At 43.9% G+C, this 25,344-nt stretch overlaps 1 protein-coding gene across 2 annotated transcripts in view; it reads right to left on the bottom strand.

Annotated features, from left to right (window-relative positions):
* LOC133110086 (immunoglobulin superfamily member 21-like) overlaps window positions 1-25,344 on the bottom strand; it is a 210,621-nt gene that overhangs the window by 5,724 nt on the left and 179,553 nt on the right. For both annotated transcript variants that reach the window (XM_061219962.1, XM_061219961.1), the window contains exons 5-8: window positions 19,070-19,185; window positions 8,540-9,020; window positions 3,276-3,361; window positions 363-555 (exon numbers count right to left, since the gene is read on the bottom strand). In XM_061219962.1, coding sequence (XP_061075946.1) covers window positions 363-555; window positions 3,276-3,361; window positions 8,540-9,020; window positions 19,070-19,185 — 876 coding nt within the window. The remainder of the gene's footprint in view (window positions 1-362; window positions 556-3,275; window positions 3,362-8,539; window positions 9,021-19,069; window positions 19,186-25,344) is intronic.

Below are 25,344 nucleotides of genomic sequence, written 5' to 3'. Positions count from 1 at the left end.
CGCTCTGATACAAGAGGGAACTCGCCACACAAACTACTTTAGAACCGTCAGAGAACTGCTGACTTTCATTTTAGCCCTGCTTTAGAACTGAAAAACTTTGGCATAAATATTCCCTTTTTTTCTACATTACAACAAAGCTTAACGCCTTTAATTTCTACAAGCACCCGATCCATTAATTTGTACAAGGGCTGTAATTATTGCCGTCAAAAACACTGACCTATCTAAAAGGGAAGGGAATTTCAATCGAACAAACGCAAGCTTTTTTTTATTGTCAGCGACGGCACAACTAGATGAACAGTATCCCTTTACACTCGTTTCCGACATTCAGGCTCACGCGAACGCTGTTTTGAATCCGGACTCACCGAACACGATCAGGCGCGTGTGGGTGTCCGTGGAGCCCAGGGGGTTCTGGGCCGTGCAGCGGTACATGGATCCGTTCAGTTCGGCTGGCACCCGCTCCAGAACCAGCTCCCTGCCATCCCGCTCCGGGCTCCCGTCCAGGAGCCGGCCCCCCACGCGGGTCCACGTGAAGAGGGGCTCAGGGAACACCTCATTCTGGAGAGGGGGTTCGTGATGGAGGAGAAAGCAAACAGGAGTCTGTGTGAGAGTGACTCATTCCGGGCTCTCACTGCACTGCTAAGTCTTAAGATTGATGTACAGCTCAGGCTATCCTGTACATTTCTGTACGGCAAACATAGTGGTGCAAAGGCAGGGGTTCCCTTTCCGCTGGATTTTGGTTAAAGGATGTTGATACACTGCCGCCTTTCTGACGAAATCAGAAGAAAGGGTAAAACATTTTTTTTAAAGCTACATGGCTAAATCAGAGGTTGATTGAGCTCTGGTCAGTCAGCAAAGTCTGATATTTCATACATTACAAAAAGTTGTATGAATGCATGAAGTGCTGCTTTTTTTTTTGAGCCCATGATGCTAGTCTACTAGTGTGCTGTTTTTCTCCAAATAGCCTTCTCACAAGCTCATTGGCTATTGTTGATCACCACTGCACCAGTCGCGAAGCACATCTTTACCCAGTTGAAACTACAAGAGCAGATTTGGTGCTGAGAAAAAGAAACACGTTTGGGGAGGCCTGGGACTTGTCTGAGACTGCCAGAGATTGGGTTCTGATTGCGTCTCTGTCTCGCTAACACCTAGCGGCGACCTGAGACGGCCGACAAGGCTCCAATTTGCGGAATTTGTCTGTGACCTCCAAAATTTTGTCCCAGACGGCTAAATCCTGGTAAAATAATTTCACATAAGCCCGGTAATACCCTACTTAACACACGCTGATACACATCTGTCATACATTCAGGTGCAATGTGAATTGCAGAAATACAAAATGGCTCCAGATCCCTGCACTTGGGTACATTAAGTTTGACAGCAGGCCTTGGATTTGCAGGCTTTTCTCTGTTTAGAGAAGGCTCTCTTCACACTTCCCCTCTGACTTTCAAACAGTTCCACCTGCTGGACGAGCTCATTTGGAACATTTACAGTGGGGAAGCAGTTCAATGGCAAATCTCTTAAGCTGTTGGAGCGTGATGACGCATTACGAGTATTTCAATGTTGTTCAAAAATAGCAGAAAATCACGAAGACAAATGGCCGCTTCTTAAAAGAATGTGGGGATAATTCCCCTCTGATTGGTGTGGATCTGGCCAGGAAGCACCATTGTGTATCGATGGGAACTTGATGGATTTTGTGAGAAAGGTCACATTGAGTGTGCGTGCGTGCAAATGCATGTTTGAAAAGGAAATGCATGATGCAACTGCATGAAACGGTCACCCATTGTGCAGAAACACACACGTCAGGTGGAATGAGTCCCTTCAGTTTATCAGCAAGCTTGTAGATGAGTGAGAGGAGAATAGAATAAAAATGGCACAAGCCTTTCTCAAGATTGCAAGCTTTCCCTGGATAGTCTGGGATGCGGCCTGCGTCATTTGACTGACACCTGCAGGAAGGTTGTGGGTGGGGTTGTGGTGGGGGGGCGGGAGCGCTTTCCTTGTGACTTTCCAGAAACCCGACATGAAATGGCAGTGTCGCTGTACGGCACGTTTCCACATTCACCTTATGACAGCAGCGGAATGAGTTTTTCTGATTGGCCGCAGATTCACTGTCCCGGGTCAGGGCGAGACCGCAAACAAAATGGTCAGATAGAGACAACCTATTCATATATCCCCATCACTGTCTGAGAGCATAATTAAGCTGATTGCCTGCTTTTCTTCATTTTTAGGGGGATTAAATATAATAGCCCTCCATGAATCTGCATGCTAAACCTTTGACACGGTATGACATATTCATAAAGTCTTGTCAATGAAAAACACAATGCAATGTACTTGTACATAATCATTTTATCTCAATTTAAAACAGGGCTAAAGTTCAGAAAAAGATGAGAGAAATCTGCCCTAAATGTTAAAAAACCCAACTGAGGTGGTCCACATTTAGCTCCATATTCGTCAAGCCTGTTTGTAGTCACCACTCTGAAGATAACTGTTCACTATTCAACGATAAACTTCAAATACCAGCAAAGCCATGTCAGAAATGCACTTTACATTCCATTGTATTTAGCAGATGCTTTTATCCAAAGCCACATACATAAACGTGCATACCAAGGTCATTAGAACAAACCATAAAACTGGTTTGATAAGCTACAATTCATAAAGAGTCAGTTGAGAACTTGTACGAGTTCACCAGCACGGGCGGCTTTTTTAAAAATAGAACAAGCAAGCGAAATCGCGCGGCTCACCTCCCGGCTCCCTGCAACTCGTCACTTTGCACCCGAAATAACAAACAGGCTTTCCGTTCTGGTTCATCTGAGTCCCATCAGGATTAGAACAATCCACTTCTCACCTGGGCAGCCTCCGTAGGCCCGGCGACGGCCGCGTTTCCGTCACAGTGACAGGGCCGCGGCCCCGACCTGTTTGTGTCCCACGGCTTACTTGCTGCGTTTCTGCACACATCGCCAATAGCTACGCAGAGCCAATCTCCCTGCTTGACTTCTCAGCACCGACACAAAAGCTCCGTGCAGGTGTATACGGTAACTGCCTGGCTGACGGGAAACAGCTTACATGTGGCTCAAAGATGGATACGCAGTTGCTTAGCGAGATGGGCTCTGCATATCAAAAACTCTGAGAGAGAGAGAGAGCCCCAGACCGCACAAAGATATACAAACATCCAGAGAGAGCGATTCTTTATTTGGTCTGATTTTGTGCTTCCTTTCACCACAGAAGAGGAGCTAAACGCATTATCTGAGCGGAATCATCCTTAACCAAAAATACTGGAGTACCTGAAATCCATGGACGGCGATTCGCACAGTGTCCCCGACCCTCGCCCTGCTGGGGGACATCCGCAGTTTGGGGCCCTTGGGAGCCGCTGGAGGAGAGGAGAGGAGAGGAGAGGAGTAAGAGCCATTATCACATGGACACAGGGAAAGAGATGCTCCAGAAGGCCGCTTGGCTTGGGGAAGAAAATGAATACGTTTACTGTCAGGTCAGGGCGTGGGCAGGCAGACAGGGAGCTGCGGGTTCTCTGATCCAAAGGGCACAGGCGGATTTACTTCCCAGGGAGAAACAAGAAACTAAATTGGGTGGATACTCATTACTGCAGGAGAGACAGAGCGTGCGAGAGGGAGCGCGGAGGCTGACCGATAAGGAACTCTCGGAGAACTAATTCCCCCGACTTCAACTGACAGGGGCCCCCAGATGGATTTAATTTGCTCTCTGGGTAAAGGTGTACGTAGCCAGCCGAGAGAGACGATTGTATTCCCACCTTCTTAAGGGGCCAGGGATTTCTCTCGCATACCTACGGGCCGGGAGACCTGACCCTCCGAGTGCGTCCGCTCCCAAATCTTCCGAGCGGACCGCAGGTATGAACACAGGGGGGAAAAAAGTGCCAGTGTCGTCCAGTTCCGCTTCATTTCAGAGAGTAACAACCCCGCTCTTGTAACGGCCCAGGGAATAACACGGTAAAGCAGCGTGCGGTATGGTAATGGTGGTGTAATTATGCAGGTTTCAGACCCACCACAGATGTTCTGTCGCGTGTATCGTGGGGATTGAATTAAGGCAGTGTGACTCATGCCGAGGTTGCCATCATAATGATTGCTCCTGTGCAACGAGTGGCCTCTGTCTCCAATCTCATTCCGCTAACCCCCTCTGACACCCCCCTCCCCTCCGCCCAAAAAGAAAAACCTCCCCGTAAATTTCCCCCTTCGCCAAGCTGACCACACCCGAGAGGGAGAAGCCTGTTTTAACTCATCAATCAAAATGTCTTCCACCGAGAAACACCAAATGAAGCGTCGTGTTTATCGCTTGATGATTCTACCCCTGGCTGTCGGCTAAAGGATCATGATTTCTCTACTCACATCTGTAATGCGTATTGAAAATTCTGTTGCGCTCATAAATCATTTCTCGCAAGACATCTTGTAGGATAACGGGGTATCCTTCAGTGGTGTGTTTTTAGCGTGGGATTTCAGACAGAAAGCATCAACAGAGCAGGAGGAGACAAAGAAAATGTGTGGCATGAGGGAGAGGTTAAAAGCTCTCTCAGACATAAATCAATAACTCCAATCTTAGACAAAGACAAAGCGTTGAAGCGAAGAATGAGTTATGGAGGGTCCCTACTCTTGGGCCAGGGATTGCCAGGCAGCATGAAACAGGAGACTGGCAGATCGGTGGGCCTTCTGTTCTCCGCGCATTCATGTCCGGGAGGTTCCAGTTTCAAACGTCAGTCTATACTTAGCTTCAAGTGACGCACGGTCTAAGTTTTATTGGTGTCTTACAAGCCGTGATGCTCCACAAATACAAATGATTCGACAGTAAATCACATGACATTTACCTTCAACTTCTGCTCCAGGCAGAAGTTTCAATGTTAAGCACTTCATGCTGAAAATCTATCGACTAAGCTCCCTATTGCTGCGGCAAATGGAGTACCTGCGGCCGCTACAAATGCCAGGAGGGGTTAACTCTGTTTTAAGCTCTGCTCTTTTTGTTCCTTTACATAAATAACGAGACAGGAAATCAGTATTCGTTCAGCCTCAGCCTCTAAGTGTTTGAAATCTCCGAGTTCAATATCTTTGGGATAAACAAGGCTTGTGGCCCGCAGAGGTGAAGGGTAAGTGCTGGGCTGCGCTGACGTTCGCGTGTGTCACCGCAGCGTTCATTTCACACCGCGTGATTCATCCCGCCTCCTGTCCGCCGCACGCCGTCAGCGGGGCGAGCGGCGCGGGTGTAGACGCACGTCAGAGCCGCTGCCCGTGTCCCCCGACCGCTTCGTTTAACTTCCAGAGCGACGGGGAGGAGCGGGGGGGGGTGGGGGGGGCGGCCGGGACGGACAGATCGTTTCCCGCTATCCGCCGAACCGGCTGAATGAAACACGACTCGTCGACGGAGGCCACGGCTGAATTATTGAGACGCGGCGGACTCCGCTTCGGCTCCGTATCCCGTGAGAACTTCGAGGGAGATCGAGCGGTCTGAGAACGGTGCCCGGCTCGAGCGGAACTCCATCTGTATGGGAGGCACGGCGGAGGCGGCGGGCGCTCATGAATATTCAGCAGCTGTAATACAACATTGAGCCATTGTACGGCTGTTGCTTAGGCTCTCGTGGCAATATGACATTGATGAAAGATTCATCATTAACACCGATGCCTCGGTTTCGGCTGCTTAGCAAGCGCACGCCGGAGGTTTCAGGTGAGGGGGAGCGGTGTAGAAGACAACCGGGAGTCCGGTGAGGGGCATGCGACACAGTAACTCACCACACATTTATCCACGGAAGATACACAGCTCAGAGATCTGCGTTTTCACGTGGGGGAGTCCCGTTTTCAACTCTGCCTCCCTCAAGGTTGTCACACTTAATGATTTAAGGCATGAAACTGGCAACCAAACAAATTACTTTAACACTGGATAGCAAAAGCGTCACGTGATTTGACTTAAAGGTGGCTTATCCTATTTTACCGGGACAGCCGAGATTCACATCCAGGGTTGACTGAGGCAACACGGACTGCTGTTGACTAGCTTTGTTGGAGATGCAACTGCCTGCCAGCGAAATTACGCATCCAATTAATCCAGATACGTTTTAATTATGAAAGCTAAAAAAAAAAGCGGATTGTGAAATTGAATTGCGGCAGAAAAGCAATGACTTCATTTGCACATTTCTCACCTAAGGTGCTTAATATGAGAAAAAAAAATTACTATAATACATATTTGAAAAAGGGAGGCTCGGAGGAGAAATAGAGAGTGTGACCTAAATGAAACCATAGCTACTTATCGTAAGGTGCTTTAGGTGCATTACATGAAGTCACACTCATAGCTTATTGACAAAGAAAAACGAAAGAATATATCACACAGCATGTCTGCTTTAATACTCATTTCTAAAGTGCTTTTAGAGCCACAAGGGTATTATTTAAGGGGTAAGTAATGGTGTTCTCCGAAGTATGAAATGTTGTTTATTTACAGCATTTTTGTTGGAACAGTATAACTTGTATTTTTGAATAAGGTATTTTAGAAAATAGGCCTGCCATTGTTTCTCATTCATTTCACCTGGGGTTAAAACCCATTCCAGCCAGGTTTGTGAGTGCTCTGAATTTCAAGTGCGTGCCAATTAAAAGCAACAAACACACATTTTCAGCATTCTTGAGTGTAAGCTTTCTACTGTGTATTCTCAAGGTAACGAATAAGGATGCCTAATGCTGTTCACTCCCGCTCTTTAAAGAAGGCACCTACTGATAAATGAATGCCATGAATTGCTATGGAGACAAAGCCCCGTTGAAATTTCAGTCTCCCACAGATAATAAGTATGCCGTCCTGTTAGGCTCCACGCTGGTGAGTGTGATGTTTTGCCAACACTGTACCACAGCGGTATTCTTTTTAATAGAGCTTAAAAAAGGTGCTCCTCGGTGATGATATTCTGTGTCGGCTTTGCTTCACTGTTCTCCTGCAATACGCTTTGGGGAAACGTGGTGCATTATGGGACCGAATGAAAGCAAACCGCGCGTCTATGATGTGCAGGAGCCTAGGGCAAGCTCTGCTGGCTGACAGAGACCGGGCCACCTCTAGTCACTCTAGTCTGTGGATCACTAGTCAGCAGGCTCGTCAATCCATTGCCTGCTCCACACACCAGTCCTCCATTTTGTCACAGTTAATACAGGGACGTTTGTTTTTACTGTTGAAGCTAGCTCCTCCATTTCCAGCAGAGAGGAGAAAGCAGTGCGATGCCATCTTGTAGAGAATCAGTGAATTCCTCTGCCATTAGCCGGGATGATTGGCACCCCTATTCCAGAGCTGGAGGTGCCCTTGTCTGTCAGTGTGATGGACAGCTACCCTGGCAAAGACATTAAAGCATGTTCGAGAGATGAAAAGAAACTGACTGTGTCACGGTGATGAGGCACTGAAGTGAATGCGCACAGAAGAGATCGTCCTGCTTCGCACAAACCCCAACATTGCTCACCTTTGTTATTGACCTATGTACGGTACCTGTGGATACCTTACAAGGAACCCGGGAGCGTTGAAGTCCTAATGGAACCTGCATCTTAGTTTGGAGTGAAATGTATTCAGTGCCTTTAACTCATCCTTGTTTTCAGCCTCTGTGTTTTTTTTGGACAGCCATTAGTACATCTTTTGTTCAGTTGAATAGCACTCCCCTTCATATTCCACGGAGGACGCATCTTACGGAATCGCTGCGAGTTTAGAATCACCTCACTTTACAAGTTAATTAGATCCTTGATTAAGCTGAAATGTGTGAACTCAAACTGACACCACGAGAGGCGCGGCCCAGTACCGCTGCCTAACAGAGGGTGGCGACACAGTAGCTTCGGCATAGCGGCTGGATCACGCCGGCGTGTTAACATTTTCATTCGATTCCCCTAATTCAGGTTGACTTTTTCAATAACGCGTGCGAGTTAACTCAATCTAACGGCAGACAGCTCAATGAGCCGCCTGTCAGTCACGCGCGTTTCGCATTCCGCGTAGAACCTTCAATTTGCCCGACGGTAACACAATTAAGCATCAAACAGCACGGCTGTGCTGCTGAAAATAAATATACGTGAGAGGGAGTGGCTATTCTGTAGGGGTGGTTTGGGGTAAGGAGACACTGCAGGAGGGGGAAGGGGGAGGAGATATCAGGACATTGTTATGAAGGGAACGTGCTACAGGAAGGGAGGGAACGTGCTACATGAAGGGTTGAGTGGCAAGGATGGGGGAAGCTGTAGAAGGGTTGGTGGATGAGAGGGAGAGTGGCGGGAGTATGGGAAGGGGACGTTTCAGAGGCAAGGAACAGGCACGGAGCATTACATTACTCATTACTGTAATGCATTACATTACATTACATGTCATTTGGCTAATGTTTTTATCCAAAGCGATTTACAGTTGTTTAGACTAAGCAGGAGACAATCCTACCCTGGAGCAATGCAGGGTTAAGGACCCAACGGCTGTGCAGATCTTATTGCGGCTACACCGGGGATCGAACCACCGACCTGGCGGGTCCCAGTCATGTACCTTAACCGCTACGCTACAGGCCGTGCCGTTGCTGGGTCAGGGTCACAGTCTAACAAGCTCTTACCGAGCGTGACCTCGGCCTGCATGGGCATGGAGAGCGCAGAGTGCTTGACCTCGCAGCTGAAGAGCGCGTCGTTGTCCAGCTGGGTGTTGAGCGTCCAGGTCAGCATGGCCCGGACCTCCACCGTGCCGTCGCTCTGGGGCAGGTGGAGCGTGCTGAAGTAGTACAGGGGGTCCGAACTCTGCACCCAGCGGGGGAACTCCCGGCTCACCACCGTCTCCGGGATGCTCTCGGCGGAGGGGCTGGGCTCCGGGCCGCGTGCCCTGGGGGTGAAGCCCCGGCCCGGGCTGTCCGTGTAGAGCCGAGCCGGCTTCCCATCCAGGTCCAGGAGGGACAGGGACCTCTGCATCTTGGTGTCGTCCAGGTCGCGACTGATCAGCGGCCTGGCGCCCCGGACCCCCGCTGAGCCCCCGCTCTCCCCCGCAGCCGGCTCCTGGAGGTACGGAATAACGTCTATGGGCTCTCCGTCCCGCTTAAAATACACCTGAGAGACAGAGGGGGAGGAGAGGAAGTGTGAGTGTCATTTTGTGTTTTAGACACATGATTCTTTTTGCCATACTAGTAGAGCATTTGAATTGAATTGAATTGTGCATTTATGAGAGGTACACATAAGTGCTCAATAACTCGCAGAGCAATACAAAATGGACAGCACAACTGTCCAGCTACCACTCGATACATTGATTCATTATCCTAACCCGCTTATCCTGAACAGGGTCGCAGGGGGGCTGGAGCCTATCCCAGCACACATTGGGCAAAAGGCAAGAATACACCCTGGACAGATCGCCAGTCCATCACAGGACACACACACCATTCACTCACACACTCATACCTATGGGCAATTTAGACTCTCCAATGTCTTTGGACTGTGGGAGGAAACCGGAGTACCCGGAGGAAACCCACGCGAACACGCGGAGAACATGAAAACTCCACACAGAGAGGCCCCGGCCGACCGGGATTCAAACCCAGGACCTCCTCGCTGAGAGGCGGCAGCGCTACCCACTGCACCATCCGTGCCACCCTCGACACATTCGCTAGTGCAATATTTGTCCAACAACATAGTTTGAATTGTGCATACAGAGTTAGAACCATTAACATGCATATCTAAAGTCAAGTAGTCATGGAGAAAGCTAACTTAGTTCTTGTATCGGCCTGCATGTGAACTACTTTAGAAACATCTGTGTGACAGCCTTGTTTGGTGCCCGTGTTAATCTTGTTTGCTCTTGATATTATAGGAGCTATCGCATTCTTCAATCTGTGCATGAGGATTCCCTACAGATTTGCTCCCATTTCTACACAAGCCTTCCAGTTATTTGTATTAAAATTAGGATTAAGAAAAACGTCCACTGGCAGAGCTGTTTGTATACCTCCCCTTTTCCCCCACTCTCCTCATTTAGAGTTTTTATGTATTTTGTGTTTTTCCCCAAACACCTCAGCCTTATTAAGAGACTTTCAGACATTGAAATTCAATTTCCAAACAATCAAAGTCTCATTACATTACAAACCGCATTTCACAATATACTGTATTTATTTGCATATTATCAGAAGGTGAATGATTTGTTTGTATTTATCAGAATTCATGATGGCTTCATTCAAAACCAAATCACCAGATATTTATATAAAAATATGGAGTTTTTTTTTGGAAGACATCATTGTTTGGGAGGAAATTCATTCTGCGGCAAGATAATGACCCCAAGCACACTGGTAAGAAGATCAAGCTGCTGGAGTTCTCAGAACAATAAGACTGGCCTCCCCAGAGTCCCGTCCTCAACATCACTGAATGTGTCTGGGATTACATGGATTGAGAGGAACAGAAAATGCAACCAACTTCTTGACTGAACTTTGGACCTGTTTGCAAAAATATCCCACTAGATTTCTTCAAAAAACTTGAAGCAAATCTCTCATAAAGAATGTAACATGTAATAAAGGGAAAAAGGTGGATACACTAAATAATATAAAATGTGATCTGTGTTCCAATGGTTCTGATGGTGCTCTGTGTTGCTGTAGTTCTGATGGTGCTCAGTGTTCCAATAGTTCTGATGGTGCTTTGTGCTCCAGTGGTGCTGATGGTGCTCAGTGTTCCAATAGTTCTGATGGTGCTCTGTGTTTCAGGGGTTCTGATAGTGCTCTGTGTTCTAATGGTTCTGATGGTGCTCTGTGTTCCAGTGGTTCTGATGGTGTTCTGTGTTCCAGGGGCTTTGACAGTCCTCTATCTTTTTTCTTGCTACCAGTTTGTCTCTTGAAGAGAGCCATGGACTTGAAAGCAATGCTGCTTTGCACCATAAAGTGATGATTTTATCACCCAGAGACTGTATGGGCCACTTGCCTATTCACAAAAGCCACCATTTCCTCTTGATCTACAAAAACATCAAACACTTCAGACAACAATACCTTCTGTTTTAAAGATAATATTCCTGCATAAATGAGAATGTGGAAAGCATGCATCGCAAATGCTTCTGTGTTTCCTGTAACTGGCTGTTCAGTCTGGTGATGCTGGATTTTATACAATCCATCCTGTACTCCCCCTCCTGACCAGTGGGTGTCACTACAGATCCTATTTAACAGAAAGGGACGTCACCTACACGATCCACAATGCCAAGAATACCTATTCAAATTCCATTTCCCATTGAATATCATCGGTGGCATGGATGGTGCAGTGGGTAGCACTGCCGCCTCACAGCAAGGTCCTGGGTTCGAATCCCCGTTGGCTGGGGCCTCTCTGTGCGGAGTTTGCATGTTCTCCCTGTGTCTGCGTGGGTTTCCTCCGGGTACTCCGGTTTCCTCCCAGAGTCCAAAGACATGCAGGTTAGGCTGATTGGAGAGTCTAAATTGCCCGTAGGTATGAGTGTGTGAGTGAATGGTGTGTGTGCCCTGTGATGGACTGGCGACCTGTCCAGGGTGTATTCTTGCCTTTCGCCCAATGTATGCTGGGATAGGCTCCAGCCCCCCTGCGACCCTGTTCAGGATAAGCGGGTTAGGATAATGAATGAATGAATGAATTAATTGAACATCATCTCCATTGTTGGGTGCATTTTTCAACAACAACACGGTAAATAATGAACGCCATGACTAGCGTGGCAGCTGAGGTGCTAGAACATTCTGACAGGACATGACTGAATGACAAACACTCCTCCAGTCCCATCATCTCCAGTTACAGACACAGCCAGTGAGATTTTTGATATAACCAAGGGGCCTACCGTCACATATGTTGTTTAAAAGGTGAGACACGCCACTACACAGAACCTTCAACAATTGAAAGAAAATATGCTTGCAGAGACACAATCTGTGATGGTCTGCCCTTTGATGGCACTTTGGAGCAAAGCTGCTTGTATCCTGCACAGATCAGGGACAGGAATGATTTCTTGCTGGTAGATGGTGTGGTAGCAATGCCCTAGTTATGTCAAACAGGCAAAGGGTCTGACAGTTCTATTTGAAGGACTAAATGTTGAAGAGAAATGCAGTAATTGAATAGCTCGTGGATTATAGGTACATGTCACAGGTTCACATCCATTTTTCTTATTTTGAAAGGTAATGGGTTGAATCACACATGGGCATTCATATCATGGTAGAAATGCCATTACTCCTATTTGCAGCTGACAATCGTATGCGTGTCAAGGAATAAGGTGACAAGAAATAATTCTACACTGTATCACCCAACATGTCATGCACAAACACATTCGCAGACATACAGTATACTTAATATTTAATATAAAGTCATTTTAATGGTAAGTGGTATTCCGTGTAAACAACGGTATCCAGCAGTTTATCAAAAGCCGTTAATGCTGTTAAAGTGTCACTGTATTATAAAAGAACCAGCAGTGCTATGTTAATTCATCTAGAAGAAATGGCAAATAGGGTAGCTCACAAAATCATCTGGCTGTACATCAGTCAAACTGCTTAATCTGATCGGAAAAAAACAAAAAAACATTTTTTCTGTGCTCAAGCCAAAATGCAGCACACTGAATCCGTGGAAATTAAACTTCCTTTTTCAATTAATAGCCAGTAATGAAAGCACTGGCACTCTGCATATGGCCATGGCGTTCATTTCAGTGTGTTTGCAGGATTGACAATAGCCCTGCCCTTGCACAAATGCCCTTTAAAAACAAAACCCCCCGTCAGGATTCATCACACATTCATTGTCGGATGGATGATCATTTCTATAGCTACGACCAACTACGAATCTGAATTGGGTCGCGACCCTTTCTTAATTATCTCCTACAGTTATTTGAAAAGCTTGTGCTGGTGACGCAAGTGTGAGACAATTTCCCAAAGCAAACACTTGCCCTTTCTAACAGAAAAACTGAACTGAAATGAAAACAAAGATACTTTTCACAACATGGATAATCACCTATTTTGTGGCTTACACAAATTTTGAATTGTTTCCACAAATCGGCAGGCAATTAAGGAACTACTAAATTTTTACAAGGTAGTTCATTTATTGGGGATTAAAGTTTAAGCATTCTGTGGCAGTGTGTGAAATGGGAGATGGGGAAGCAAACACACACACCTTTCACACAGATAATTATCTGTGTTTTTTTTGTGAAAATAAGTCGGCAAGTAAGCGGATCACCAGTTCCAATTGACTAATGACAAGCCAGGAACCTGCAATGTCTAGATTACACAGATCAGCCTATGTACTGTATCAGCAATACACGAGAGCATAAGGAGGACTAGCTCTGTGGCACAAGGGAGACTTCAAATATATTTAGGGCCCAAGCACTGTAGGGTGTGAAGGACCCTATTGTTATTGGAAGGATTATTATTATTATTATTAGGGCCCAAGCACCATAGGGTGCGAAGGACCCGATTGTTATTGGAAGGATTATTATTATAATTCTTTTTCTTCAGGTAAATGGGCATTTTTGAGGGCCTTGCCAAGTGTAAAAAGTCTTGAAATTTTGCACGCACATCAGAAGTGATGGTCATCAGAATCTATCAGATGCTCATTGTCAGCGCCCCCCTATCGCATTGTCGTCTATTGTGGGCAGGCCCTTTGAGATACATGCCCCTAATTTGGTATGCATGTAAGGCTCCTCAAGACACACACATTGATCACTTTTGTCCCTCAACTTTTCCGAACAGGAAGTCAGCCATTTTGGATTTTGTGCGTTTTCACATGTACTAAACTTTTAAGTACTCCTCCTAGGGGGTTCATCGCATTCACACGTGGTCAAAATGGTCTCAGGATAGTCTTGATTCTGAATTGGAAGGATATTTCTGAAATCTCAAACGGTATTGCCATGGCGAGGCGTACAATTAATGTCTCGCCGCGCCAACAGGAAGTGGCCATAATTTCATTGCCTACATTGTCTGATCTGGCTGATATTTTACAGATACGTTCAGTGTCTGAGTGTAATCACATCCATATACCAAGAATGGGTCAATGTTATAGCGCCACCATCTGGCAACAGGAAGTGGCCTTAATTTCACTACATCTTCCGATGTGGCTTAGAATTTAGAAATAAGTTTATTATTGGAGTGTAATTAAATCCATATACCAAAAACGGCTCAATATTATACCATAATTATATATCATAGTTTTATGCATTCCAATACCGGCACCAACATCTTCATTGATCAAAGGGGAATTCCTGTGCACACAACTTTGCCACCAAGGCGGATGCGCACATGGTGCTTGGGCCCGCTCATTGCTGCTTGCAGCTATATTTCTACTTTGCCTTTTGTTCGATTTCCTTGGTAACTGTGTCTCAAAAAGTACATCTGCACTTTTTACAAATGCTATTGAGAGCTTTTGGGAACTTGGGAACTTGGGAACAGCAATGTTTAATTTACCGTCCCACTAGAAATAAGAGAAAGGAAGAAAACGGAATAACCATAACCTTATCATGTGTATTTTCAATAAGAGCCTGTTTAAAATTGTTCCATGGCATGGCAATTCTGTTTTCCAAACAATGTGTAAGTACGCTTCATCAGAGTACATCCGCCTGTCCATAATACAAGAGATTCCTCTTAGTCATCCTTACATTTTTCAATGTCACATACCCAACTCACTGGAGCCAGAATTTAAGAATCCATCAAAAGCCTGAGTAGCTCTTTGAAGAGATGAGCAACCATAGCTTGCGTATCTTGCAGACTGTATCGGTTGGTAGTAACCCCATGCAAGGGATCCATGGCTCTCCCTCATAGTATGAAACACATAGGGTCTGATTGTAAACTGAGTTAACGCACATTGTTAAATGTTTGGTAATTCTGTAACTACACTATAGTGCACCTGTAGCCTGCAGCACAGTTGTAAAATCGGTTGGTTTAAACAGAATAAATTAACTGGGGTGGAGGTTTAGTTTGGTCAAGCTGATCAGCTGGTTTCTTTAATACCACTGTGTCAATGCCCTAAGCAAACACCTAAAAAAAAAGTATGTTGTCAAAGTGGGCTGAAAACTGGGATGATTTCTTTTCATCCTAGCTGAATATAGTATGTATATCTAAAGTATCGAGTTATTTATAATTTTTCATATAATATCGTTTTATTATAATGTGTGGTAGGAGTTTAGCTGACTATTTTTGGGACACAATGGGTCTTCCGCAGTCAACCAAACCCGTAAGAAACCTGAAGTAGCATATACAATTATCCACTATCAGTCCGAATCACTGGTACAGAAAGGCGAGCATTAAGCCAATAAAAATCATTTTCCATTTATGAGAAGCCTGAATACAATCAATATTAGACAAATTAGTATGTATCAGCACTATTGCTAAAGAATACATTTGGAAAAAATAAAGAATTGAGTAATTGTAGTGAAATACAAGATGCAGTTGAAAAATGCATCAATATCAAGAAACAGCTTGTTCACAAAGCACAATGAAAAAAACTGTTGATTACAGCTGGTTTGACTTTTTAATGATTTAAACAAAATATAATAAAAATTCAAAGCAGCTCAAGTCAATACGTTATGAGCCAAAGTTGCACAGAATCATATTGTAACAGTTCTGCCCACTGAGACTGTTCTTCTTCCTCTATCTTTCAGTCAAACGTCTCTTAAAGCACAGCTTTGCATTTAACCCCTGGAGCCTTTTCTTCCACTCAAACCCCCGTGAATTCCGCTTCCTGTGAATGCGTAAGCTTCTAAATAAATGCTTCTGTATTGAGTCTGTTATCTGTTCTTTGTCTGATTGGAGATGATTTATCTTGAAAAGAAAGGATTACTTGGTAATACTTAGAAAGAAGCAGGATGATCCTTGTTTAATTTTCCAGTGGTTTGCTGTAAAAGCATTTCATAGTTCACATGCTGCACTGGTAAATAAGTCTGTGAAAAAAAAAAAAAGTCCCTGTATAAATGTGCGAGGAGCTTTGTTTCCATACTAAGCTTAATCCTCAGTTGCAGGTCATGCAAGGGCAACCTTCTGAACAGTAACACATAGTGTTGCTCACAGTAGACCCGCCCCCCTCAAAAATTTCAGTGAGTGTCACAACAGCTTCGAATACAAGATTTACACAGTCAATCCACAGTCAACCTTTTCAAAGCTTTTTGCTACATGACAATATAACTGTCAGAAATCTCTTTAAAATTCAGTATTCAGGAAGAGACTTTAGTAGCACATTTACTGAGTGCAGGCAATAAACCCAAAAACATGCCATAAGGTGTTAAAAATTATTACAGTGCAGGGCCTTGAGGGTGTTGGGTTTGAAGCTGCCCTTTTGCCCTTGACCACGCTACTTTATCCACAATAATGCCCCAGTACAACATTCAGATATATAAATGGGTTGCTGAAGGCATTATGAAGTAAAACTGCACTCACCTTGACAAGGCCATCTATTCTGGCAAGCAGGTAATGAAATGTTATGAGCACTTTTTTGTGTCTTTGTTCAGCCTTGTTAGATTCGAACAGTAATAAGACAGTCTGAAAGCCCTCCCAGGGAGGGGAGAGTGAGTACTGTCAGCCACCCGTCAGAGTTAACAGTCAGTAGTGTGGTTAGTGGCTCCGTAAACAATGTTATTTTAAGTGAGACGGTGATGAAGGCCGGGAGGTGAAAATCAGATCAACCTTTCCATGACCTCTCACCTGGCGCCTAATTGGTCCGGATGGGGCAAAGATAAAGCTGAAATACATTAGGGAGCATCTGCAGATAATGATTAATGGCCCAGCCATGAAATATAACTGCGAATTGTAAAGGAGGCTGAGTGCCGACTATAAAAGTATGTACAGAGATATTGCACATATGTTTGCAACTAGAAAGTATGTTGGATTAATCACATTAAAATTTACCGCAATTCTTTGAATGGCAGTGTTCACACAACAATAGCACATTTGGTTAGCTTCAACACAGATTTGCTGAATATTTCTCCAATTATAAAATAATAAATTCAACCAGTTAAAAATATAAATCAAAGTGTGTTTGGCTGCCAAGCTCTACTTTGTTTTCTTGGATCCATTTTGATATTTCAAACTAATTTATCCTCATTGCAAAATGATTTCTTAATATCAGCGATTCTGAAGAGCCCAGTTTTTTAGGATTCACTTAAAAAGAAAGATGTGTGGGAATATGCGAGTAAGAGCTACAGTAAGATGTTAGCAATTGCTGTAGTAGCCAAAGGTTAGCTAGCCTAGTCAATAGCCCAGCAATCTTTGATATCTTCTGCTTTGACATTTTTAATAGATAATACTAAGCGTTAACTAACATTGAATATCTTACCAAGGTCATTTTAATGTTTGTGCAAACAAGCGTAGGTATAGCTTGCTATATTACATTACCTGCATATACAGGACTATAAATAGTCTGTCAGAGCAATGTAGCACCAACATTAAAATAATTTTGCATGTTACAACAAATGGCAAACAAGAGATGGGGCAACTGTGACATATTTCAATTGAGCTTCAAAGGAACTTGGCAATCATGAAGAGTGGAGAAAACCTAAAATATTGTATAAATAGCCGATCTGATGGCATTTATTAACCCACACCTACTGTATGGAGAGTAAGTACAAGAGGTTAAAGAGGAAGCTAAGTCCCAGAGAGGTATATCAGATCTGCCCACTTCCAACGGGTGTGCTGTCACAACCCACAAAGCCTGTCATTCTGTGTGGTAATTACCTAGCCTAGTCCCTTTGTGTGTTTTTAAATGTGTATAAAATATAGAATTACATAGTAATATGTTTTCTTGGTCTAATTTGTGTTCCGCCCTGTGTTCTGATGCAAAAAAAACACCAGAACCTAAACAAATAATTCACAAAGTAATCCAGCCCTCCAACCAGTCACTGGCGAAACACGTTTTAAAATAAAGCACGTGAGTACAGCTTGTTGAGTGTGTGAATGTTGTTTGACAGGTGAGCATGAGATATTGTTACTGTTTTATCACAGTGTGGACCTGGTTTCTGTGTGCTGTACTGTGCCTCAGGACAGAAGGTCAGATACTTTTTGCTGCTGCTTTTGCTTTTTTATGTCTGCTTTTGCCGCTGAACAGTGCATTTTCGAACAGCACCCACGGGTTAAGAGCGGTGAAGGATACTGTAGATTTTAAACATTCGAAACAAATATATTTTGATGCCCAACTGAGCAAAAAATAAGAAGAAAACACAGCAGATATGTTTCTCTTGTGACCTTTGTGACCTCGTTGATAGAAAGATCTAGCAAAACTAATGTTTGCTGCTTTTGATACATACAATTTTTAATTTTTTAATTTTCATCTTTATCATCTTAGTGTGTGATGTGTAGTGCTGCACGTGAAGGCACATTTTGCTTATAACCCCAATGGTTATTACTGTTATTGGTTACTACTCATTTGCATATTACAGCAACTGCTAAATTATTGATTTACTGCAGCCATGGCATCTAAAGATAAATTGCAAGTCGATAAATTAAATAATCTCATAGGAGATATTCACAAATAAAATACATTGACTTGCTTTCATATTGACTGCTGTCATATTGTTTTGAAAAAAAGATGAGCATCTGAAGAATATATGAGTGAAAGTTACATATCAACATGAGTAATGGACTCAGAGATGGCAGTTAAGTGGTTGCCAGGCACAATATCTATGGCAGAAACTCCAGTATGCCAGACTTGGTGAGGGGAGTAAACTGAAACTAAAAAGTAAAATAACAATAAGGCACCTATACACCTATGGTGAATTTCCCCATAATAATAATAATAATAATAATAATAATAATAATAATAATAATTATTATTATTATTATTATTATAATTATAATAATTATTATAATAATTATAATAATAATAATAATAATTCATGACCTCAAATCACTTTACATTGATGGGGGAAGCTTTGACCACAAGCAGCATGATGCACTGTTGTCAGTCTGTTACAAAAGCCATTTCCTGCCACAATGCTCACCACTTATCAGCTGAATTCATTAGAGTCACTGTTCAACCAGTAGCTTACTGACACTTGAAATGGGTGATGCAGTTTCCCATTCAACCAGTGCCTCCAGTTAAGTAATTAGGACTGGTCAAAAGGATACAGAGCTGTGAATGGCCAACGGACACTTTTCAGTACAAGAAGAAAAACCACGCTGCTGTTTCTATTGCGGATACTTGACGAGAGATAACACGCTCACCGTCGGTTCAGGTTTTCCTCCAGACACGATGCACACCAGGGTGAAGTTCTGGGCCTGGTACCGGCTGAACGGGGCAGGGGTGTCGGCCGCAATGACAGAGATGGCCTTAGGTGGCGCTGTGGAGGATACAAGGGAAAATAACAGCATTTAAATACACACCAGGAATTCAATCTGATTTTACACTCTAATGTGAGCCGTATTACACGTATTAACATTTCTGCAAAACAATACTGAAAAAGGTAAAAATTAGATTTCATTTCATATCAGCGCTCCATCTGAAGAAAAGGAATGTGAGAAGAGGGGAAGTAATTTTCGAGTTTATCTGGATGCAATTCTGCTCTCTCCCTCGGCTGTAATCATATGCTCTGCATGCAGTAGTTTCACACTGTTTCAGATTCAGGAAGGGAGAAGGGCGGGGGCAGAGAGAGAGAGAGAGAAAGAGAGAGAGAAAGAGGGAGAGAGGGGGAGAGAGAGAGACAGAGAGAAGAAAAAAGAGAGAAACACAAAGATATAGAGAGAAGGGCAGGGACGTGCAGTGCATGTAGCAGATCCACAGGAGATTAGCTGGCTGCTGAGAGTGGGGGATGCAGGGGTCTCCTGGGCAGACAGACAGAGAGAGAGAGAGAGAGAGAGAGAGGGGGAGAGGGAGGGAGGGAGAGAGAGGGAGAGAGGGTGAGACGGAGGGAGAGAGAGGGGGAGAGTGGGAGCGAGAGAGAGAGAGAGAGAGACCACACTAAGGGCAAGCAGATGTTCTGCCACTTCCAAAATGGTGAACTCTCGTCTTTTGTGGTGGATGGATGGTGCATGGGCAGAGTGCGTACCAAAATCTGTACCCCCGCCCATCACCTGCATGGTAATGAAACCGAGTTAACTCCACCATCACACTTTGTGATAACCATTCTCAACACAGCAAACAATATGCGCCAAGTAGACCTCAATGAGCAGAAAGCCAGTGGCAGAGAATGAAGGAACAGGGGTGTGTGTGACTGTCACTGCTCTAACACCATTCTCCTTCAAAATCCCTTGCTCTGCATTTGGTTTCATCCACACGACACTCACGATGCCCTGAGAGGAATGAAAAGTAAATTAGAACCCACCAATTAGGGAATAAAAATGTAAAATGTAAAAATGATAAGTTAAATACCTATGCTTTTGCCTGCTTCGTTGGTTTTACCTGCTGGAGAGAGATCTCATTGGTCGGTTTGCACCATTGAGTGCCTCCTGATTTTCAGTCAAAGGTTCTTTGCAGGAGGGTATAAGATGTTGCCCGGCATTAACACATAAAACGCTTTCTAAAAATGTGCTTCCTGCAGTGGGAAGTGGAGAGTTTGCATGTGGTGGAGCGATGTCGGCTTTGGATTCATGAATGGAACTGAAGAGGAAAAAGTGAAGGCCCCAGCAGGACCGCAGAAAGCTTCGATGCGAAAAAAACAAGCATTTACTCTTGTGTGGCTTTTACGTCTAAATCGATTTGTAGCAGTGCAACAGCACGCAACGGTTAATAAAGGGATTATAAAAACAAAGTGCGCTAGCCTCGGTGTTTCTGCTGCCTCTCCTGTTAATTGCTTATTGATGGAGTGTTGCATGGCCGGTAATAAATGGGTGAGGCGCGATCGGTCGATTGAGACGTCCGTCTGTTACAGGAGCACGCCCACAAATCAACGTGTGACGATCTGCCCTGATTAAAAGTTCCTTTCAATAATAGAAATATGTTTCATATAAGTAAGTCGATTAAGGTGATTGGAACAGGACATGATCACTTCACCTGATGAATGGAAACACTGATGGGTTTTATGGGTGAGAGGCTGGTGCTGCTTGTATTTGTTTTACAAGTAACAAATAGAACGTAATAGAAGTCTTACTATAAGTCCTAGGCAATTCCCAATGTATTTTAATTCATATTACAGGTGATATTAAATATGTAAGCCAGAGGTAGAAATTCACAACATCTGTTGGGTAGAGATGGTCATTGAGAGGAATACAAGATTCTTTATGTGTCTGGTTCCAAGAAAACAGTGAGAGTGAGGATGGATAATATCATTCCTGTTTTTTTTTAGCACACAATGCAGATGGATTACTCTTTTGACAACCTCAGTGACAGATTTCGATAGTTTACCTGAAAAAACTATTAAGTGCAATTCAGAAATGATCAAATACAGTCATGGTCCACAGTTCATTCATTCATTATCCTAACGTGCTTATCCTGATCAGGGTCGCAGGGGGGCTGGAGCCTATCCCAGCATACATTGGGCGAAAGGCAAGAATACACCCTGGACAGGTCGCCAGTCCATCGCAGGGCACACACACCATTCACTCACACACTCATGCCTACGGGCAATTGAGACTGTCCAATCAGCCTAACCTGCTTGTCGTTGGACTGTGGGAGGAAACTGGAGCACCCGGAGGAAACCCACGCAGACACAGGGAGAACATGTAAACTCCACACAGAGAGGCCCCGGCCGACAAGGATTCAAACCCAGGACCTCCTTGCTGTGAGGCGGCAGTGCTACCCACTGCACCATCCCTGGTCCACAGTTCTGGTCATTAAATATATTTTCTGATGTTTTATGAAGGATATATGCAAATGCAAACACTCAACCATTCTCTATAAAAGGTAGATATCCAGGATCAGTGCCTGGTGGCTTCTAGAAACTTACAGTCATAGAATTTCATAAAATACAACTAAGAGAACATACAGTGAGGTCTGTAAGTACAGAATTGAGACATTTAGACCAAGGCAATTAACAGTTGATGAGACTAAGCAGGGGACAATCCCCCCTAGATCAATGTGGGGTTAAGGACCCCACAGCTGTGTGGATACTATTGTGGCTAAAACTGGGATTTAACCACTAAACTTGCAAGTCCAAGTCATGTACCTTAACCACTACACTATAGGCTGCCCATCTCCATTTTCATCAAAGTAAATGAACAATACATACTTTACATGCTTCTCAAAGTGTGGAACTTGGGAATCTGTGATGACTTCATTTAAACCTCTATTGACAGTTAAGTTTTTAAGATGTCAAGCCATTCAATTATAAAAGAAAATTTCAGGCGTATTGAAGTAAGCCTCAATAAAATATTTAAACAGATTAAAAGCAAGTCCTGTCATGCTTAGCATACAATTTTCTAATACAACAACGTCTAATTTAATCCTCCTCTGGATTAAAAGAACATCTCAATGTGATAGCATTTAAATCCTGCATAGTCCATTTAATTGAACTTAAGTTGCATCTTTTGTTGGAGCTTTTTGTATTCAAATGAGTTTGTGTATTCTCCACAAAGTCCTTTTATGCAGAAGATGTATTGTGCATGTACACAAACCAAAATGTTTTCTGGACTTTTATGCAACTTATTTTGCATAAAAGAAACTTTTTCCACCTACTTGTCTTCGGAAACCAGGGCAAGCAGTTTCCTTTCCCTTTGAACCAGCATCACGTCTGACTACTGATGTTTCTAAAAGACTGAAGCGCAAGACACAGAGAGGCTGGAGATCAATAATTTGTGACTCAAAAAAGAGAGTTTGAGCATTTTTACTTTTACCTCTTTATTTCAAGAGACGAGTTGAAAAGAACATTGGTATCTTTTTTGCGGTTATCTTTTAACTGTTTTTTTTTACAATTTCTACAAAGAGAGTGAGCTGTGTGCGTGCTGACCACGTGCCAAAGCAGTTGAATAATAAATTGTTTCCGATGCGCTTACACTGCAACAGGAACATTAAGAATGTGTTCATTGCCAAAGTTTACAATGGAACATCATTGCTTTACGTTGTTCAATATGTGCTAGCTGTCTGCGGTGGTGTGTGATAAAGAAGAGTGTCCACGCCTTTTCTCAGAGGTAGTTTACAGCTCAGGAACATTAGCTACCTCAACCACCCCAATTACAATAATGGTGTCAACATTAAGTTGTAAATGAAAGCACTAAACACTTGTGTTCAGTTACCAGGAAAGACAATAACCACAGTTCCATATGGGCACTATATCAGTGTTAGCACATGAGTGATCCTGTGGCATCCTCTCGCCTGGCATCTGAGAAGAACAAGCCAAACATTTGCTGATGGAGACACACAGGCGTGGCCTCAGCGGACAGTGGCCTTGTTTGTGCGCACAGTTTATGGCAGTCCATCTTCTAGTGTTCATATCATCCTCCATCTTAAGACAACAAACCTGACCGATTCCTCCCTGAAGCACCCCCTACTCCTGCTGTGTGACAGTCCTGGGGCTGCAAGACCCCCCTCTCTCTTTAAAAAAAATTACTGCAGATGGGATTTTTATGTCACCGGTATGGTGGTGTAATGAACAGGGAATTCCCAGGAGGCATGTCTCTGGCCCGTTAAGCAAAGGCTTCTCTCAGCCTTCTGAAAATCAGCCAACTTGTGTGTGTTGGGCCTGCTACTACCTTCTAAGGGCTGTGTGGACACAGTAGCAGCATATAGATCTAAAGGTCAGCTCTTAGCTATACTTTAGCCCCGGGAATGTCATTCCCTGGTGATTTCTTAAAGTAATGAAATGCTCAAATCAGGTTTTACTTTTTCGCCCTTTCTCTTTTGATGAAGATCCTGAAATTCAATGGTGTTTGTAAAGTTCACTTTCGCTGCAGTGCGAGAACCTATTTTGAACACAGATGTTCAAAAATAAATACACTCACAAACACTCACACCTATTACAGAGCAGAGAGGCCCTGGGCTTTTTCCACTTGCTTTGAGACGAGAGACTCAGTCCTGATAATGACAAATACCTTCTAAAAAATACTTTGATGTGAAGTAAACAATGGTTACAATGAACTGCACATTATACTAATTCCAACCTGAGTTGAAACAATTCAGCCATTCCGCCCACCCCTAAATTTTCCAATGTATTCCAATGTACTTTATTAACAGTGAAATTCTCCTCTGAAAGACATACTATAAAACATTCTTGAATGATCCTTTTTTTCTGACATTTTTTCACACTTCACGTGCAGTCACCATGGATACACACAAGGCAAATCTAAGCAACAGTTTCCAGACTGTCAAAAGCACAGAATGATATGAACAGAACTGAAGTGAGATTCAAAGAGGCCTTGTTGTGCAGGCACCAAATGATCATTTCGTCTCACACATTAAACACGCCGTGCTCTCTTTCAAAGCAGAACACACTCGATGATCCTGCCAGGAAGAGAGCGCCACCATATCGAGCTTCGCTTGCAGGTTTAAATTTAACTTCAAATATGCAGCGGAATTAAAAGACCTTGTGAGTATATTCAAACACTGCAGTCAGCATGTATAATTCATAACATACACTGAAAAACATTTTGTTGTTTTTGTCAGAAAAAAAATACTTTGGGTTGATAATGGTTCCTGAAGGGGAGGGGGATAATTCTCTTTCATGAGAAGAAATCATTGCTGCCATTTCCTGACAAATACAGTACATCTTCGCTTCATATGCTGGTACCAGCAGTAGGACCAGGGCACTCAGTAAACATTTGTCTTAAACCTTGAACAACGATAATAATTTCAACAATAATATTGAATACTTCGCAATCACTTTCGTGATTGCGTGAAGGAAAAAAACAACAACTTGTTGATTGGGTCCAAGCCCGTGTGGTCTCCGCACTGTTATCAGGTCTCTCCGGGAGAATTTCCTCCGAGGAATCAGAGGTTCCCTTCAGGAGTGTCTGACTAAGTCTTGTACTCAAGGAGATGTAGTGGCTCTAACCACCAGTGTCCCGGGAGTAAACGTCTGAGGCCACTCAAAGAAGCGTTGGAGAACCAGGCAGTACTTTCAATCAAGCAGTGATTCACTGTGCAATTTCTTCTGTAACACTATAGTTCAGTTCAGATCTGTTTTAGTGTGTGAACATGAGTGTGTGTGAGCGTTTCTTGGAATCACTGTTATTTGGTGCCTCCATTCTTGTCTGCAGAAGGTAAGCTAAAAGGACGTGTAGGAAAACGATTTTTTGGTGCTGGGACAAATGTATGCGGTGTGGATGAAACACAGCTTTGTTACTATTTTGCACGCTGCATTGCAGTCCTTGGCAGTGCTTTTAAAGCCTGGTTTCACCCCGTGGTGCTCGTTTCACGGAATTTGCGACTTGCGAGCCGAGATCAGCGAGATGCCATAGATTTCTCCCGCTCTTTTTCGGAGCGTTTCACACAGAAGTCACAACGGCAAGCCACAAACACGAGTCGCCAGAGCGTTCATGGAGGCAATCGGTAAATCGGCGATCATTCTCATCGTACTTTTGTGCACAGCAAGTCTCCTAAGCTCTATGTGGGCCGTCCACGCGTGACCGAG

Source organism: Conger conger, chromosome 14, assembly GCF_963514075.1.
Source record: "Conger conger chromosome 14, fConCon1.1, whole genome shotgun sequence".
Classification (NCBI taxonomy): Eukaryota; Metazoa; Chordata; class Actinopteri; order Anguilliformes; family Congridae; genus Conger; species Conger conger.
The sequence above is the reverse complement of the archived record's forward strand: the minus strand, read 5'-3'. Positions and strand labels throughout refer to the sequence as shown.